Genomic DNA, 17373 nt, shown 5'->3' with positions numbered 1-17373 from the left:
GTTGGACTCTTGGACATTAATCTAGATGAGGGCAACTGGATCATGTGACGATAGTAGAGCAGACTTAATGATTGTTAGGAAGGGTTGAATTGAGAATTGACAACGATTGCGGATTTGCAAGCTATGTTCTTGCAAATTGCAGAGATCAATGCATTTGGCTTGTTTAATTTGAAAATGGTAATCTCCTCAGGCAATGTCAGCCCATAAAATTGAATATTTCTAGCCTCAGGCATGATTATCACACCTAGCGCCGAAATACCACTTTACGCGTCCAAACGCGTCTCACCACCATTTTCCATTGCACTTTAATTTCACAGAACTTTTTGGAACAACAATACAAATTCTTCATACCAATTATCGAATTCTTCCAACTTAGCAAGAATCAAGATGTCACCATCACTTGAAGAAGAACTCTCTACCTTTCCTCGCGAAATTCCTGCTACAAAGGAATCTACGGAACCAAAACCATCTCCAAGTTCAACTTCTACTCCCAAGAAACATGAAGAATATCAATACCTAGACTTAATCCGCGAAATTTTAGAAACCGGTGAACATCGTCCTGATCGGTAACTTTCATCCTTTCTTTTCACATTCATTATAATCTCCAGAAGAATACATAACTGACGAAAACCCCAAATAGAACAGGAACTGGCACCATCTCTCTCTTCGCCCCCGCACCTTTAAAGTTCTCCCTCACATCCCCTACAGGAGCCCCCATTCTTCCTCTCCTTACGACAAAACGCGTATTTCTTCGCGCCGTCCTAACTGAACTCCTCTGGTTCATATCCGGATCCACTTCTTCTCTGCCCCTCTCCGCTGCCGGAATAAAAATTTGGGATGGAAATGGATCCCGCGCATATCTAGACTCCATCGGTCTTTCTCACCGTGCCGAAGGAGATTTAGGTCCCGTCTATGGATTTCAATGGCGACATTTTGGAGCTAGATATATTGATGCCGAGACAGATTATACAGGACAAGGTGTTGATCAATTAGCAGAAATTGTATGGAAGCTCAAGAATAATCCATGGGATAGAAGAATAATCTTGAGTGCATGGAATGTGGCAGATATTAAGTTGATGGCATTACCACCTTGTCATATGTTTGCGCAATTTTATGTTTCCTTCCCGAAAAGTTCTACAACTTCCTCAACTTCGGAACCGAATACAAATCCCTCAAACCCAGAATCGAAACCTAAAGGCATTCTTCATTGCCAGCTCTACCAACGTTCTTGCGATATGGGACTTGGTGTCCCGTTTAACATCGCTTCCTACGCTCTGCTAACGCATATTCTCGCTCATGCATGCGATCTTACACCCGGTACATTTACACACACAATGGGGGATGCACATGTTTATGTTGATCATGTCGATGCATTAAAAGTACAACTTGAGCGAGAACCCAGAGAATTTCCTGAATTGGGAATTTTGAGGGAGGATCAAGGCAGTGGAGTTGTAGATGGATGGAAGCCAGAGGAATTTGAGGTTAGAGGATATAAACCACATGGGAAGATCGATATGAAGATGAGTGTTTAAGTGGTGGGAATGGAGTTTTTGGAAAGAGGAGAATGGAATTTGGGATATGGGAGGTGAGGGGATAAATGGAGATTTAATTGTGTATCGATAGATGTTAGATGAGTATGAATTATTGAGTTATGGTTTTCATGGGGCATGATTATAAAACGAAGATATCATGTATTGAGCCTTCAAGTCCAGAGTTATATATATATGTTGCTGTATCAATAAAAAATCACTTATAGATCGAATAACAATATAATTCGAATAAAAAATTCTACTCCCCTCTCCCAATTCATCATCTCATATTTACTTACTCTTCCTTTTCTACCCCTCCCTCTCCTACAAAAAGAAACCCTCTCCAACCCCCCATTCACGATCACCCATGAAAAGCAAAAAGAAATATCTCAGGGCCTAATCCGGGATCGAACCGGAGACCTCTTACAATTTAGATTCAATAACCCAAAGCAAGAATTCTACCACTGAACTATCAGGCCTTTTTGATATATACTCATGCCCAATTTCATTTATATAAATCAAACGTAAAAATAAAATGTCTACAGGAAATAGTGGATAACGAATATTTTTCTCGCTTAGTGAGTGGGTTATGGAGACGTGGGAGGGGTTCGTTTGGTGGTAAATTTTGGTGCGGCTAGTGAGTAAGTGGGATAGGGGAAATTTAGATAGAGATGGGGAGATGAATGAATGTTTAGGAGTAGGCGAATTAATTGCAGGATTGATTTATTGATGGAGAATGAAAGATTTCTTTTCTGCTTTTGATCTTCATTTCTATGGGGGAGTTTGAATTTTTGGATCGGAGCATCTGTAGTGAGGTGGTGGTAAATAGTATCTTATCTTCTATTTGGATTGTGGTTACTGGTAGGAGTTGTCTCGATTTCATTCTCAATCTTTGGTTACTATCTATAGCTGTAATATACCTCACCGGATTATCTATCAACGAGTCTCCAGAGTTATATTTATCTCTTCTTGTACATCCTCAAGAACATTCCAGATACAATTGTAGAATTTCATTTGAATTTTTGAATGAACAGTTTGGTGGTTCGATAAATTGGAATCGATATGGGTAATGGGTATAGTCGGTATATACCTAAGTACTCGGTAAACCACATTTGAATAAGTTAATAACATATACCTCCTCTGGATTTTTTCCTCCTGTAATGAGAAATGTAAATAGTAACATATTCACTCTCATCTCCCCGGTATATTAATATGAGATTCAATAGGAAAGAAATCCAAAATCCATGTATCTACTTCTCGAGCAGAAACTCATAGCTTTATTTCACCTTGCCATTTCAAATCTCAATATCTGATTATATTATACTTATATTTATACTCATACTCATACTCATACTCATACTCATACTCATACTCATACTTATACTCATACTCATATTCATACTTATACTCATACTCATACTCATACTCATACTTATACTCCCCTTCTCTCCTCTCCCCATATTCCAAACTTCCCAAACTTAATTAACTATTTATATACAATACATACATACATACATATATACATACATACATACATACCATCACTCATATTCACATACCTAAACAAATAGATTAACATCTCAACACCCAGCAACTACTAACCATATCCACACCAGCGATCCCAGTTCCGAATCCCATCTCCATCTACCTCCATCCACCTCCATCCAAACCCATTCAAATTCCCAATTCCCAACTCCCAACTCCAAAAAGCAATATAAATCAAATCAAATCAAATCAAATCACACAATACAACACAATACATATTCCAAATCCTACAGAAGAAGATTTCAAATCAATTTCAATTTCAATTTCAATTTACACAATTACACACATAACATATATAAAAAACAATAACGGAATACTTATCTCTCTTTTCTTCCAACTACTCATTTTTACATATCCATTCTTCGATCTATATATATCTTCATTCACTCATTATATTTTAAATTATCCAACTAGGCAAAACTTCTCGCATAGCTAGCTCTCTTGCACGTTTTCCTCCCTCTTTCTTATATGGATGGGATGATAGGATGGTGATGGATTTTTTATATTGCTACTCCTCGTCTTGTCTCATCTCATCTTGTCTCATCTTGTCTCGTTCCTCTCCCTCTCCCTCTCCCTCTCCCTGCACCCTTGCATCTCTCTACCACACCACACCACACAATTCTAGTCATCGCTCCATCCCTCTATCCCTCTCCAACTCCATTCCTCTCTCGCTCACATTCACATTCACATTCACATTCACATTCACATTCACATTCACATTCACATTCACATTCACATCCACATATCAAGATTCAATCTCCAAAAACATATATTCAACAACTACTCATAAAAAAGGGTATAATAGAAAAATATGAAAGCCACATTCAAAATATCATCATCTTCTCAGATCGACATTCTCATACCCATCCACATCCACATCCACATCTCCATCTCCATTCCTATCTCTACCTCCTTCTCCAGCTCCTGCCGCATTTATCTCCACCTCCATCCATCTCAATCACCAACCCAAACCCCCACCAAAAAGGTACCAATCCCACAGCCTACTACCCATACCGCACTTCACCCCTTCATCTCGTTTTTGCCAACCTCCTTACTATCTCGTCTCCACCAGACGATTCTTTAATTGAGATCCTGCCATTTGACAATAGATCATGAGGCTCATTCCTATTCATCATCTCATGATTGTAATCGATCCAAGATCAGAGATAAGACATATTTGTGTGAAGAGAATTGCATATACCATCTCATCTCATCACACTTCATCTCATCCCACAGCAACATGACTTCCTATTCGTCAAGACTTCACTCAAACAACCGCCAAGTCTAGAACCAACGTCTAGGAACCCAGGACCGATATCCAAGACTTCATCTTTTCTCCCCAATAATATCGAAAGACAAGTACCCGACCGAATAAACTACCAGTCTTCGAAGAACCTCAGATCTCAGGTCATTCTGCGTTTGAAGCCGACCAAACAGCGTGATATATTTTCGAATCCAATCGTATTCAACATATCATCCGATGTTGTTCATCAAGTAGCATACTTAAATACCTAAATAATATCCAAACCATCTCAAACCAACCTTCCCCTTCTCCCAAAAACAGGATCACATCCCAAACATCCCACATCCCAACACTCTATTCCCTCCTCATACAATCCACCCATTCTTGAATTCTCCAATTCTCAAACCACAACATGCATACTCATATGTTCCACCGCGTCCTTAATACTCCTCATCCATCTCTGATTAATACAATACGGACACCTCATCGGCTGTTCCCCAACTTGCATCAGCGAATTTTCATTCTGTTCCGGGACTGCCGGTGTTACAATTCGTTGTGCGGTATGTAGTATGAAAGATTGTTGAGGACTTCCACTACCCCCCGCTCGGTTTGCATTTGAGGGTATGGGAGTTTCGACTCTATTTGCGTTTTGATTTGTAGGTGCTCCATTATTCATGGGTGTGTTCACCTTGTTGTTTGTTCCATTTCCATGATTGTTCATATCGGAGAAGAGAACTTGGTTTTGTGGCATGTTATTGTTTCCTTGCATACCATTGCCATTATTTTCACTTCCACCTCCACTACCGCTCCCAGATCCATTCCTAGAGATTGTACCATCACTCCCCAATCCATCACCTTGCCCTCCACTACTTTCATCTCTACTGCCTGCTTTCTTCAAGATCTCCGTCTTTGCTCTTCTACATTGCTGTAAATGTACTTCGGCTCCAAATTCCCTCATCATGCGGTCTCGAATTTCCACTGGTGCCGTATCTTTCGTAATCGTCATTAGTTTTGGCAAGATCCCCATGAGAAACGGTAATCTACTAGCACTATTCCTCTGCACTTTCGGTAGAACAGGTAGGACTTGGCCTGAAATTGCCATTCCGTTACTTCCTCCATTATGTTGTTCAATAACTCTCGCTCCGGGAATGATATGTCCATTTTCCCCTTCTCCTGCCCTAACAACCATACCAGGTGGTATCCCCATCCCAACTCCCCCCATTCCCCCATTTCCATTCTGTCCCATCCCCACCGACATCCCCCCAACACTCCCATCCCATCCCCCATTAACCTGTCCTCTCCCTACCCCCCCCACACCCGGATGTCCAACACTAACCAAATCATCCAAACAAGTATGTCTCTCTCTCAACACCGTAACCCTAGCCAACGGTTCTCTTCCTCCCCTCCTCTCCCAATTACATCTCACCACAAAAGGACATCCCGGATCCCTCTTACATCCCACCCTCACTCTCCCAGTATCACTTTTCAGAATCCTCGGTTCGAAATGTGCTTCAATCGCCCAAGCATGCAGTGCTTCTTTAAAAGCTTTCAGAGAGGGAAATTCCTGTCGTAGTTGTAAAGGTGGCATTTGTGATGTTAAGACAATGCTTCCGATCTTGCGCTGAATCGTGTACAAAACTCGCGAACCAAATCCAATCCACACCACACCCCTCCAAATTTCAATCCCAATCACGTATTCCCACCAATTCCTTGATTTACAATCTCCCCAATTGAAAGCACAAATCGCAATCGAAATCCCCTTTGCGCTATCACCAAACGCAGAATATCACTCTACAGTAGCTATCTAGCGACCCAGTAAGTACCCTCAATCGCAAACCCCTCTACGAAGCTTAATTCAACAATCCAAGCACTTCTCCACGATTCCAAAAACTCTTCTGGCCAGCCAAAACTCAAAACTCAAAAGTACCAAGTAAATCCAGCGTCCACAGGGCGATCTCTAGCGTTACCCTTGCCGCTGCCTCACAACGCGCCGTGGAGATCAAGTCCAAGTCAGACTTCAAGTTCAAGCTCGAGCTCACCCGAGTATAAATAAACTCACCCCTCGCATCAATCAATCAATCAATCAACACACGCTTTCCCCCAAGCAACAAAAAAGCCCCTAAACAATTATGAAAAACAATCCAAACAATCGTTCAGAAATCTTGTTCAACAGCAAATCAGACGTCGTCGCATCCGTCTCATCCGTCTCGTTTGATAGATAAGAAAAGAAGCTCGGTGGAGAAAAAGTTAAATAATTCGGGGTAATGAAGATGAGAGAAGAGGGGTGTTTGGGGATGGAGGATGCTCGGAAGAAGATAAAGTGGCACGATCATCCATCTCTTAGGTAAGATTTCGCAGGGGTTATGTTGGTTGATTAATCCTGGTATGTCATTTTGGAGTATCAGCTGGCTTGTGAACATGGGAAGCTCACCGGAAGATTTAGAATAAGCTCACCAAGAGTTGTCACTTGTAAGCATTTATCGAGCTCACCGGGTGATGATGCTAACGACCTAGGGATCTTTTTACTTGGTTTCAATATCAACATCAATATAATACTGATACTATCACAAACACACTCGAAACTTCACAAACTTTTCAGTCCATTCAATGGAATATTTAAATGCTCGCTGCTTAGGTATTCATTCACACACACTAAATAAGATCTTAGTCGTCGCTATCATCATCTCTTTTATTTTCTCCCTCTCCTCCTCCTCCTCCTCCTCTCCCTCATCCCGATTCCTATCTCCATCCCCCGTAACTAAAAAATCAATTGGTAACTAATTTCCTCCAACAAATGAAATTTCCATGGTATGTCCGTCATGCAGCCCAAAATGTTAAAAAGAAAAAAAAAACAAGGGGTGATAAAGAAGAAGCGCCATAATGATAACGCCCAGTGCCTCCCTAATATTCTTATCCCCGATAGAATGTTTACGAAAAAGGTAAGAAGAATGGTATTGTGTTTAAAAAAAGGTGTTGATCTGCATCAAAATGAGTGCGGTTTTGGCTGCCAAAAAGTGTACCAGCAACTATTACCAACCCCCACAGAAGAATTGTCTGTACATCCGAAGCAGATTAAGAAAGTGTAAGCGCAAAAAAAGTAGCGATAGAACATTTCGTTCAAAGAATAGATGAGAGTTATTTGCTCTCTATTGCCAGTGCAGTACCAGATACATGTAGATGTAAAAGTTATGATCAATAATACTATTGATATTCGACGTAAATAATGAGCTTGTCGTTCCGTTGTAGAGCAATGTCTAAATCATTGTCGCTCATTAGGTTGGGCTTCTCTCCGCTGGGCTCGTCCTTGTAGTATAGTGCAATTTCATCCCCTTGTGGAATCTTCAAGCGATCACTGATTTTCTCATAAAGCTGTTGGAACTGAATATCGGTAGGTACTCGAATGGCAATCAAGTCATCACCGAAATAGATCTTGACCTTCATAGCAGATGGAGATGGCAATTGCCCGTTGACGTTATTGGCTGGAGATAATAATGAGTTGCTAGATGGTTGAGAGAGAGATGAGGTCTGACGTGTTGGACCTTGACCATTATTGACGGATAATGATGATTGACCCCTTTGATGACCTGGAGCGGCTGTCAAGCCGGTGGGTGCCCCGCTCGAATAATTTTCAGCGTTCAAATCGCCTCTCGAAGATTGCCTAGATGCTGCTTGTGTTCTTGAATCGTTTGATGACTGTTGTGAACCACCCGATAGACGATATTCTTCTTCAACTGCGTTTGGATCCATCTCATAATCCCCTTCTCGAGGTGCAAAGAACTGCTTAACAAGAGTGCATCTTGAGATGTATGGCGGTTGGGTTAAGAGGCTCTTGACATAGGCATCCAGATTATGTTGTCTTCCTTCGGTAATCACGTCTGTAACATAGTTGACAGGTCCTGGCATATATGGCAAGCTTCTTTTCTGCGTGCCAGTGTTTCCTGCCTCCGCTGGGAACTCTGTCAAGAGAGCAATCTGAAAATCGTAAAAGTCCTCGTAATATCTCGAAAGTTCCCAATGTCTCCCATCTTCCAGAGCAGCCTCGATCACGAACCAGTATTTATCTTCAGCGAAACAGTATCGTGGTATCCGCGCTAATATTGGCGCATATAATTGGGAAGTAGATTTGGATGGCACGGAATATGGGTTTTGCGGAACTTGTTGTGCGGGTTGAGCAGCTCGTGCTTGTTGGGATTGCCGTTGGTCCTGACATTGTGTTAGTTTTGAATTCCCAACTACGCGTCTCAGTACATACATAGCTTTGACCATTCTGCTGACTCTGCCTTGAGTTCTGTTGTTGCAGACTCATTCTTTCCATGCCCTGCTGCATTTGTTGCTGCTGTTGTTGTGAAGAGCCATTGGGAACTTCGAATTTGCCCAAGGTAATACTACTGTTCTTATAATCGGCGGCCATTCGCTTCCATTCTTCCACTTTTGGCACACCCGCTCTCTGAACCGCCTCTTGCGCATTTGGCACAGCTTTCCCAGTGCCCATATCACGTATCTCGATGAAATCAACTGGTATTAGTCCTGGACCCCCGAGTCGCCCAATTGGTTTCGCGACAAACCATTCTGGATTCGATTGAGCAATCACGATGATTGCTTCTCCAGCCTTGGCTTCCAGTTCATCGGGCCTTTCCGCCGCAAAATCGTACATAACCACTCCGTAAACCATCGCGCCGGTGCCTTTCATTGTCTTTGAAAATCTCTGACCTCCACCGCTATCTGATGGACTCGCCAGTGTCCCTGAACCGGACATGTCGGAATAACCCGAATCATGATCCACCTTCGTACCCATAGGCGACTTATCTGATAGAGATTGACCACTATCCCGCTCAGTCTTTCCTAACGCTTGAAAGTATGCAACAGGTACCAAACCCCTCGCATCAGGTACTGCAGGATTACATGCTTCATACCAATCGGTATCGTTTTCTCGTCCTATAACATGGAAGAAGTCGCCCCTCGTAAAACCCAATTCTTGATTTGATGCTGCCTCATAATCGTACAATGCGCGAATAACCTATAATAATTGCCGATCGTTAGGAAATGCGAAATTGATGCAGTTGCGACTCATGCGCACGAAATTCGGCATACCTTTTTTGGAGGGACAATCGCGACGGCCGATTTGGGTGTTAGAGAGATGTGCTGAACTTTTGAATCGGGCTTTTCGCCTTTAATCGACCTACGAAGAGCCTGATAGACAAACATAATCTGTTAGCGATGACTCCTCCCAACTTGAATTTTTACAATCCTCTGATGAAGTAAGAAACTGGTTGGGTGGTGTACTGACCTTCATTATTCAGATTGCTTTATCGTTATGTCGTACTCTTCGAGAATGCAAGCCCGGTAGGGAGGGAGGTAGGTAGGTAGGTAGGTAAGTAGGTAGGTAGGTGAATGAATGAATGAATGAGTGAATGAATGAATGAATGGACAATAAAAGGAAGAGAAAGTAAGAAAAGCTTTCGAATTTTGGAATTGTTGATATCGAGGGCAGCAGTTATGATTGTCGACAAGAATTGATGTAAATAATATTATGGCTAGGTATCGATTGCTCTTGCTTCTTCTTCAACTTCTTCTTCTTCTTCTGCTTCTGCTTCCTCTGCTGGTTCTTGAATAACTTTCCGGTCCTTTTCCTTTTCCTTTTCCTTTTCTCAATGCAACCCTTCCAACTTTCTTTATGGCGGCGATAAAACCCCAAGCGCTACTCCGAGTCCACTACTGTACACTACGAAATAGCTAGCCTCGAGCTAGCATCCAAGAAGGGGGGACTGATAAGGTGGGGTGATTAAGACGATGTGAATCCTGCACCGGAAAAAAAGACGGTGGAATGACGGGTTATGGCTATGTTATATGTAGTATAATATGGGATTGAGAGATAGATGGGGTGATGGTAAGAAGAAGAATCCTATGTATTGCGCGCGTCGCATGTGACGATTTGGAAAAGGGTTGGTGGGAAGTACGTATGGACAGAATGGGATGAAGGCTGGCCGGCTTGCGTGCAATAAGAGAGCGAGGGGTGGTATAAAAGAGGAATACGCTAGTTGCAAAACGAGGTATATTTCTTCTCTTTTGAGGAAATGATTTTCTAATATCTCTTCGAATGGATCAGGATGGATATGAAGGGTAATGTAATCGCCTCTAACTCTTGAGTAATAGCTAGGATCGCGTTCAATATATTTTGAGCATGGAGATTTGATCATGCATTGAACATCAGAGTATTGATATCAATCTCGTCGTAAGTGGCGGACTTTAGTTTGGACCAACAAATGCCGATTTTCTCAAGGAAGCTCAATATGTTGACAGATAGATGATTGAGACAATACTCATAGTCAGAATAGCTTGACCTCGTTACTGTTCTACGGCCTTTTCTTTGTTGGATCAAAGGATACCTATCTTTGGGTTGAGAGAGGAGAGGAGAGGGGCAAGGGAATACTTCCACAAAAGGATGTGAGGATGCTTGGCTTGCAGTGAGGAAAGGAGTGTGCATGATGATAATCAATGATCATTTCTTTCATAGGATGGGATTGGTGATATGTGTGTGTGTGTGTGTGTGTGTGTAGGATGTATATATGTATGTAGGATGTACGTATACATGAGTGTGTATGTATATATACTCCAATACCTCTCTCTATCAGATATAATACATGCATACCTCGACGACAATGTCTTTGCTCTTCTCATTTGGCTATCAAGAGATATCAAATTTCGATGTGAGTACGAGGTATGTGGGTAGATAAAGCGTCAGAAGAGTGTGTAATGAACGATAGATATCTTCTCATCACCTAGTCTTCAGACCTAGTACCCAGAACATGGGGACGAACAAATTCTAGAATTCTCTTTTCTTCCTTCTCTTCGTTCCCATCCCATGCCAAAAGTCTCTCTCTCTCTCTCTCTCTCTCTCTCTCTCTCTCTCTCTTTCTCTCCAAGATCTCTCCTTAAAATTACTCAATACTTCTAGACTTTCTCGTTCCCTTCTGTACATCTTCATTTGGGGATGCTTGAAGGATATCCACAATTACCGTTACTAGAGGTTTGATATACACTCTCTTAAGTCAGGCTAACTGCCACTAGGAACTTTTCTTTAATTTAGATGCCGCTTTTTTGGCTGGTTCGTTTGGGATTCTGGAATGGAAGATGGAAGGTGGAATGATGGTAGACTTTTTACACTTTTTACACTTTGTACTCTTTTTACCTTTGTACCATTTTACCATTTTACCTTTTTACCCTTTTTACCCTTGGTTCCGAGGGAGACTTTTAGACTTTGGTATCAGTTGAATGATTGAATTTTATTTGGGTAGTCCGGGTAAGAAGTAGCAGAATACTAAACAGCATACGATAGACCAAATGAACCCTTCAATGAGGTTTATTTACACATGTCATGAATGAAGTCTTTCCATCACGGAAAGTGTGATGACTGAAAGTATAACAATTACCTATCTGAGAATCCAAGTATCTCTGCCAATAAAACGGAAAAAGCAGTCACACATGCATTCCCTTCCATTCCCAGCCCAATAAACCCTTACTGCATACCTACACTGTCCCTCTACGCGCCTTGGTCCACCCATCCCTTCTCTGCTTCTGAATGACATTTGGATTTCTTATCGATATCGATAGCTAAAGCTTCTCGTCTCTCGTCATGCCTTACTCATACCTCGTGCTTTTCACTTTCTCCAGGTTGACACGGACAGACACGGACGGACCATTCGATTTGGAAGTGTGCGAAGACTCCATGTGGTAGGTATTATTAATACATTGGGACATATGCGGTACCTACATCATAGATAATCCACCACACCACTATGCGCCAAAGACAATACACAATACGCAATACGCAATACACAATACACCACACGCCAATTCCACGTTCTGAACATGATCAATCCATTGTGCGCTCCGATGAAATATTTAGGTATCAGATCGAATCCGATCCGATCAAAATTCTGCATCCATCCATCCATCCATCCATCCTTTCTTTTCTTTCCTCTTCCCTCTTCCCTCTCATTCGCTTTCACACAACCAGTGCGCCCTTGCAATTCCTGCGTCGGGCTGAGAAGATGCATTCACAATTTCCTACCACAAACCAATTGATCGATGTACATGAGAAGTCCCTAGTACCGTCCGTACCCAAGTAAACTTTCGACCAGGGGGTTCGGGGAAGCAAGTGGGAGCCTTCCATTCCTCTCAAACACGATAAAAAAGTCAAAATTCAAAATTAGAAAGCAGAAAGCATAACCCTTTCTCGGATGGAAAGGGTTTCATTAATTAGACTTTGATATCCCTATAAGTTATTGTCATAGTCGTCGTCATCGCGATCGGCATCGTCGATATCGTGATTGGAAATTGTAATGTGGTGAGGGGTTTTTACGATCGTGGAGAAATTGCTATGTATTCGTTCCAAGGTACTCAATGATGAATATGCCATCCGAGTTTTGCTTCTCATATACATTACTACTATAGTACATACAATGCATATAATACACCAAAGTAAACACTTCCTTACAAGATATAATCTACATAGGATTAAGTATATCTTACCTCTACCTATCCCATCAATATTATATATCCCAAGTACTTGTATATCCAAAGTACTTATACATACATACATATATACACACATACAGATATACCTACCTACCTACCTACCCAATAATTCCAATTCAACCACACCCACATAATGCAATACACACACACACACACACACACAAATCCCTCGAAAAAAAAAACATCTAACCACAAGGACCTGGGACCTGCATCACCACTCCTCTTCTCAACCATGTCTCAAACTCTTCCAATAACAATCTCTCTTCCACACCATCTCCACCCATCCTCAACGGCGGCACGCTTGACTCACACGATAAGTCGAAAGTGGAAAGTGGAAAGTGGAATCTCACTAGGTGAAAGCCCCATCATTTCAGGGCTGAGCGGGTTTTCATTCGATGATTGGTTTGGCTTGGTTGTGCCCGTTTATGTCTATCTATTTGGCCTACGGGAGTATATCATTGTGTGTGTGTGCTTTTTTTCTTATTTTTTTCAGCGTGGGAGTGTGGGTAAGGTAGATAGGCTCGATGTAGGTAGGTTGGTACCGTGAGAGCTTGCTTGGTCGCGGGAGGTAAATTTTCATAATCGTTGGAGATGGCGGTTCTGAAGGAAAGAAGTGAAAGAAAGATTGTCGATAGTTTTAGTTATATTTATACATTCTTACTTCTTGAATGTATACCTAGGTATGTATGTATTCATCTATATTTCTATGCATTTCTACTTTTTTTAATATCGATACGTTTTTGTATATTTTCCTTTATCTCGGTAACATTTCCATTCCTTCTTTTTCTTCCTTCCCGAATACATCATGGCGTGTATACATACATACATACATACATACATACATACATACATACATACATACATACATACATACATACATACATCCGTCCATTTATACTTTCAATCTTACAATCTCACAATCTCACAATCTCACCATAACATCTCGACCCCCAATCCCCCGTCTTACATAAATGAATCCCAATTCCTTTTTCCTTCTTCTTCTGAACACCTCCACTTCCTTCTACACACCAGGAGGCTAGGTGATGTAATGGTGAAGTAAAGCCACCTCCTGTACCGTGCCTTAGATGTCTCTTACAAAGTAGGTAATACTATCTTTCACCGCGTCTAGATTTTACCTGAGTGTACAAATAGATTATTCCTTTTGTGTTTCGTTGGACTCTGGTTTTATTTTTGTTTATATTTCCTGCTTTGATGGGATTGAGATTAAGATTGAGATCGGAAGTGTCATATATACATCTAATATATCGTGAAAAAAAAAAGAACATATATAACTTCCCACTTACACAGTAACTCTCCCTACGTATACATGTCCTCCAAATAAGCAACTAACAATCACGAATTGCAACCTTCAACTTCCAACAACCATCTGCACATATCACATCGAAATCCAACTCTTGCCATCTATTTTCTACTCCACATTTCCCACTCTCTACCCCGTTTGTACTTCTCTCCTTACATTCTAGAAGCAAGGAAGCAGGCAAGAAAGCAAAAACGCAGGTACAAGATGAAACCGTATGCAACATGCAGCATGTGGAGTCCCTGACTCCCATGCCTAGATATCGTAGCTTGATGGTGGTATTTAGCGAGAGATTTGAAACGCGTCGAGGATCCTATGATGTAACGGGATGGGATGGGATGGGATGGGATGGGTTGTTTTATTTTGTTTTGTTTTGTTTTGCAGGAGGGATGGTTGGGGAGGGGAGGATACGATGATGATGATGATGATGATGATGATGATGATGATGATGGATTTCTAAAGGGGGGAGGGGGTGAAAGAGAGATATTGTTTGGGGTTGGTATGAGTGTGATTACAATTAGGTATCATACTATGATTGGGTATTTTATGTGTAGATATACATCTACATTCATTCTACACTGCCGATAAAAGATATTTACAAGCAGTTATGTTATCAATATCTCTGCTTCCCCTCTTCCTTCTCGTGCAAGCAGCAACAACTCTCATAACATCTCTCTCATGATTTGCTCAAAGTATCTGGAAGTGTCCACTCGAGATATCTATCTGTCTACTTAGGAGTACCTATTGATCTCCCTATCCATCCCAACTCACCCATCACCCAGTTGTACGTCACACACACCTACACTTCATAGAGAACCCTTGTGCACCAATTCACCGATGGGTTTTTGTAAAAGTGTACTACGAGATTCATCTTGAATACAGATAGATGTAAAGAAAATACGTGCGACACAGGCAAAATCCGATTTTTCTTATACATATGCTGTGGAACTGCCGAAAAAAACTCGTGGAGTAATACCATACAAACCCAACACAACAAGAAACGAAATTTATCAATAGAAATCTGCAATTTTTCATTCTTTCACCACTCGCAAACGCGTACACAATATACCCAGGGACTATCCAGACTCCAAACGCCCACCAGTCAACAATCATAAATCCTTTTTATATCTCACATCACATCCGAGTTACCACACCTCCTATCCCCACACCTCCCTCATCCAGAACCCCAACCAACCAACCAACCAACCAACTAAACAACCACAGAATACATACCAGAAAACCCCCACAGTCTAAAACTCTACACAGACACAAGTTATACTCGGATCCCCTCTGCAATCTGCTACTCAATGTCTTCATCTCAACCCTCACCTCCCCCCATCCCCAAATGTCAACCTCCAGAATCTAATCCAAATCCGAATCCCCCACGTCATCGTTTCCTATAACCGATTTTATTACATATCCCTCCGTTACTCTCTCATCAATCTATCTATCTATCTATCCATCCATCAATCCATCAATCCATCAATCCATCAATCCATCAATCCATCAATCCATCAATCCATCAATCCATCAATCCATCAATCCATCAATCTATCAATCTATCAATCTCCTAATATGTTACTCACTGACCAAGCATGTATACAACAAACTCACTCTCACCAATCAATTATAAACCATAATGTATTTATTGTGAAAGATATCTATCTATCTATCTAGCTAGCTAGCTGATATCGGCCGGATGCATACCCATACTTATGTGTACACATCCATCCACACCTTCTTCCCACTCCCAACTCAACTCATCTCAACTTCTCCCTTCAACCCTCACCATCACCCTCACCCTCACGCTCCATCTCCACTCCTCCCCCCTCCAGATCCCAATCCCCAATCCCCAATCCCCAATCCCCAATCCCCAATCCCCAATCCCCAATCCCCAATCCCCAATCCCCAATCCCCAATCCCCAATCCCCAATCCCCAATCCCCAATCCCCAATCCCCAATCCCCAATCCCCAATAACCTCAGCTAATCACTCCCCAATCCCCAAGCGCAAAATGCGGACCCCTCACCACCCACCATCCACCATCCCCAATACATACAACATACAACATACAACATACAACATACGACATACGACATACGACATACGACATACGACATACGACATATGTCATATGTCATATGCCATTACACCATTTGACATCAAATCAACGTCCAAGCAACCCTTCTTTCCGTCTTCTCCCAAGCTTCTCAAGCTTCTCAAGCTTCTCTCTACCTTCCCTCAAGCTTCTAGTCTTCCTGGAATCTCCCGTGTCCCCTCATCACACAGACGCTACTACTCACTAAAAGCTCTATCTGAAACGAGCTATTTTGGAAATGTGACTAGGTATTGTTAGTAGTCGAGATAAAGTGAGCTTTGAATTAAAGCAGCTCTGCTTTTACACTCAAGGCATAAGGGTCCGGGAAAAGAATTTTCTAGGCATGAAGAAAGGCTTTTTCTCGCATATCGAGAATTATTGTTGTGAAATGTAGAATTACTGAAAACATCGTACGATGATGTCAGAAATTCTACATGCACATCTGACATTCATTTGAAGAGACACTGGAACTTTTTAAGGTTAACTTTCAGTATTCATGAGATTTTGTATCCATCCATTGCCTTAAACTTTTGTCAGTACTACTTAATGTAAACCCTCGCCTCAAGTTGCAGTATGTACATAGCTACGAGGGTTCTATAAGCCAACATGATAAAGAAAAGGCGGCATAGACCGCCTGGAGCACAATTTTGTGCAACGCCATGCAAGACTATATCGAACGCTCCCTCCACCGGCACCATGCAAAGCGACAAAAGAACTTTGAACTCCTGGCCCCAATGTGCTTACCATTAACGGCTAGCACTCCACTCCATCACTATACGCCAAAACCACAAACTCCACCTAGATATTCACCGTGCATCAAAGAAGAGAAAGAAAGTAACAATGCAAGGGGTTTATCCCATTCGAAACCGAAGAAGGGGGAAAAGAAAACTCGAGTATGTTCTTGGTCGACTCGAAAATCCATTCTGTGAAAGGACAAGCGGATGAAGACGGAACGCGCAGTCATCTAGACCCACATCTCGTTCTGTGAGGGGAGGCCAATCAGGAAAATTAAATCATATAGATTTAACGTGAAGGGCGTCTTTGAACAACCACGGAGAGAAAAAAAATGACGAAATGGGTGAAAGATGGCAATATATGAACCC

The 17373-nt window shown here is 41.8% G+C and overlaps 3 protein-coding genes across 3 annotated transcripts; 1 reads left to right on the top strand and 2 right to left on the bottom strand.

Annotated features, from left to right (window-relative positions):
- Nucleotides 1–387: 387 nt before the first annotated feature.
- Bfra_005773 (putative thymidylate synthase protein) lies at nucleotides 388–1532 on the top strand (the record flags this gene model as incomplete). Its single annotated transcript, XM_037336150.1, has 2 exons — nucleotides 388–566; nucleotides 641–1532. The coding sequence occupies 2 exons, from the start codon at nucleotides 388–390 to the stop codon at nucleotides 1530–1532; spliced, it is 1071 nt and encodes a 356-aa protein (XP_037191360.1).
- Nucleotides 1533–4717: 3185 nt separating this feature from the next.
- Bfra_005772 (putative centromere binding protein b protein) lies at nucleotides 4718–5905 on the bottom strand (the record flags this gene model as incomplete). The annotated part of the gene is made up of 1 exon (XM_037336149.1): nucleotides 4718–5905. One exon carries the CDS (start codon nucleotides 5903–5905, stop codon nucleotides 4718–4720), a length of 1188 nt encoding a protein of 395 aa, XP_037191359.1.
- A 1613-nt stretch (nucleotides 5906–7518) lies between these two features.
- Bfra_005771 (putative scd2 ral3 protein) lies at nucleotides 7519–9522 on the bottom strand (the record flags this gene model as incomplete). Its single annotated transcript, XM_037336148.1, has 3 exons — nucleotides 7519–8520; nucleotides 8570–9334; nucleotides 9409–9522. The coding sequence occupies 3 exons, from the start codon at nucleotides 9520–9522 to the stop codon at nucleotides 7519–7521; spliced, it is 1881 nt and encodes a 626-aa protein (XP_037191358.1).
- Nucleotides 9523–17373: the final 7851 nt, after the last annotated feature.

The sequence above is a fragment of the Botrytis fragariae genome (assembly GCF_013461495.1).
Source record: "Botrytis fragariae strain BVB16 chromosome Unknown tig00000075, whole genome shotgun sequence".
NCBI lineage: Eukaryota > Fungi > Ascomycota > Leotiomycetes > Helotiales > Sclerotiniaceae > Botrytis > Botrytis fragariae.
Note: the sequence above shows the minus strand (reverse complement) of the source record. Positions and strands in the feature narration are given on the sequence as shown.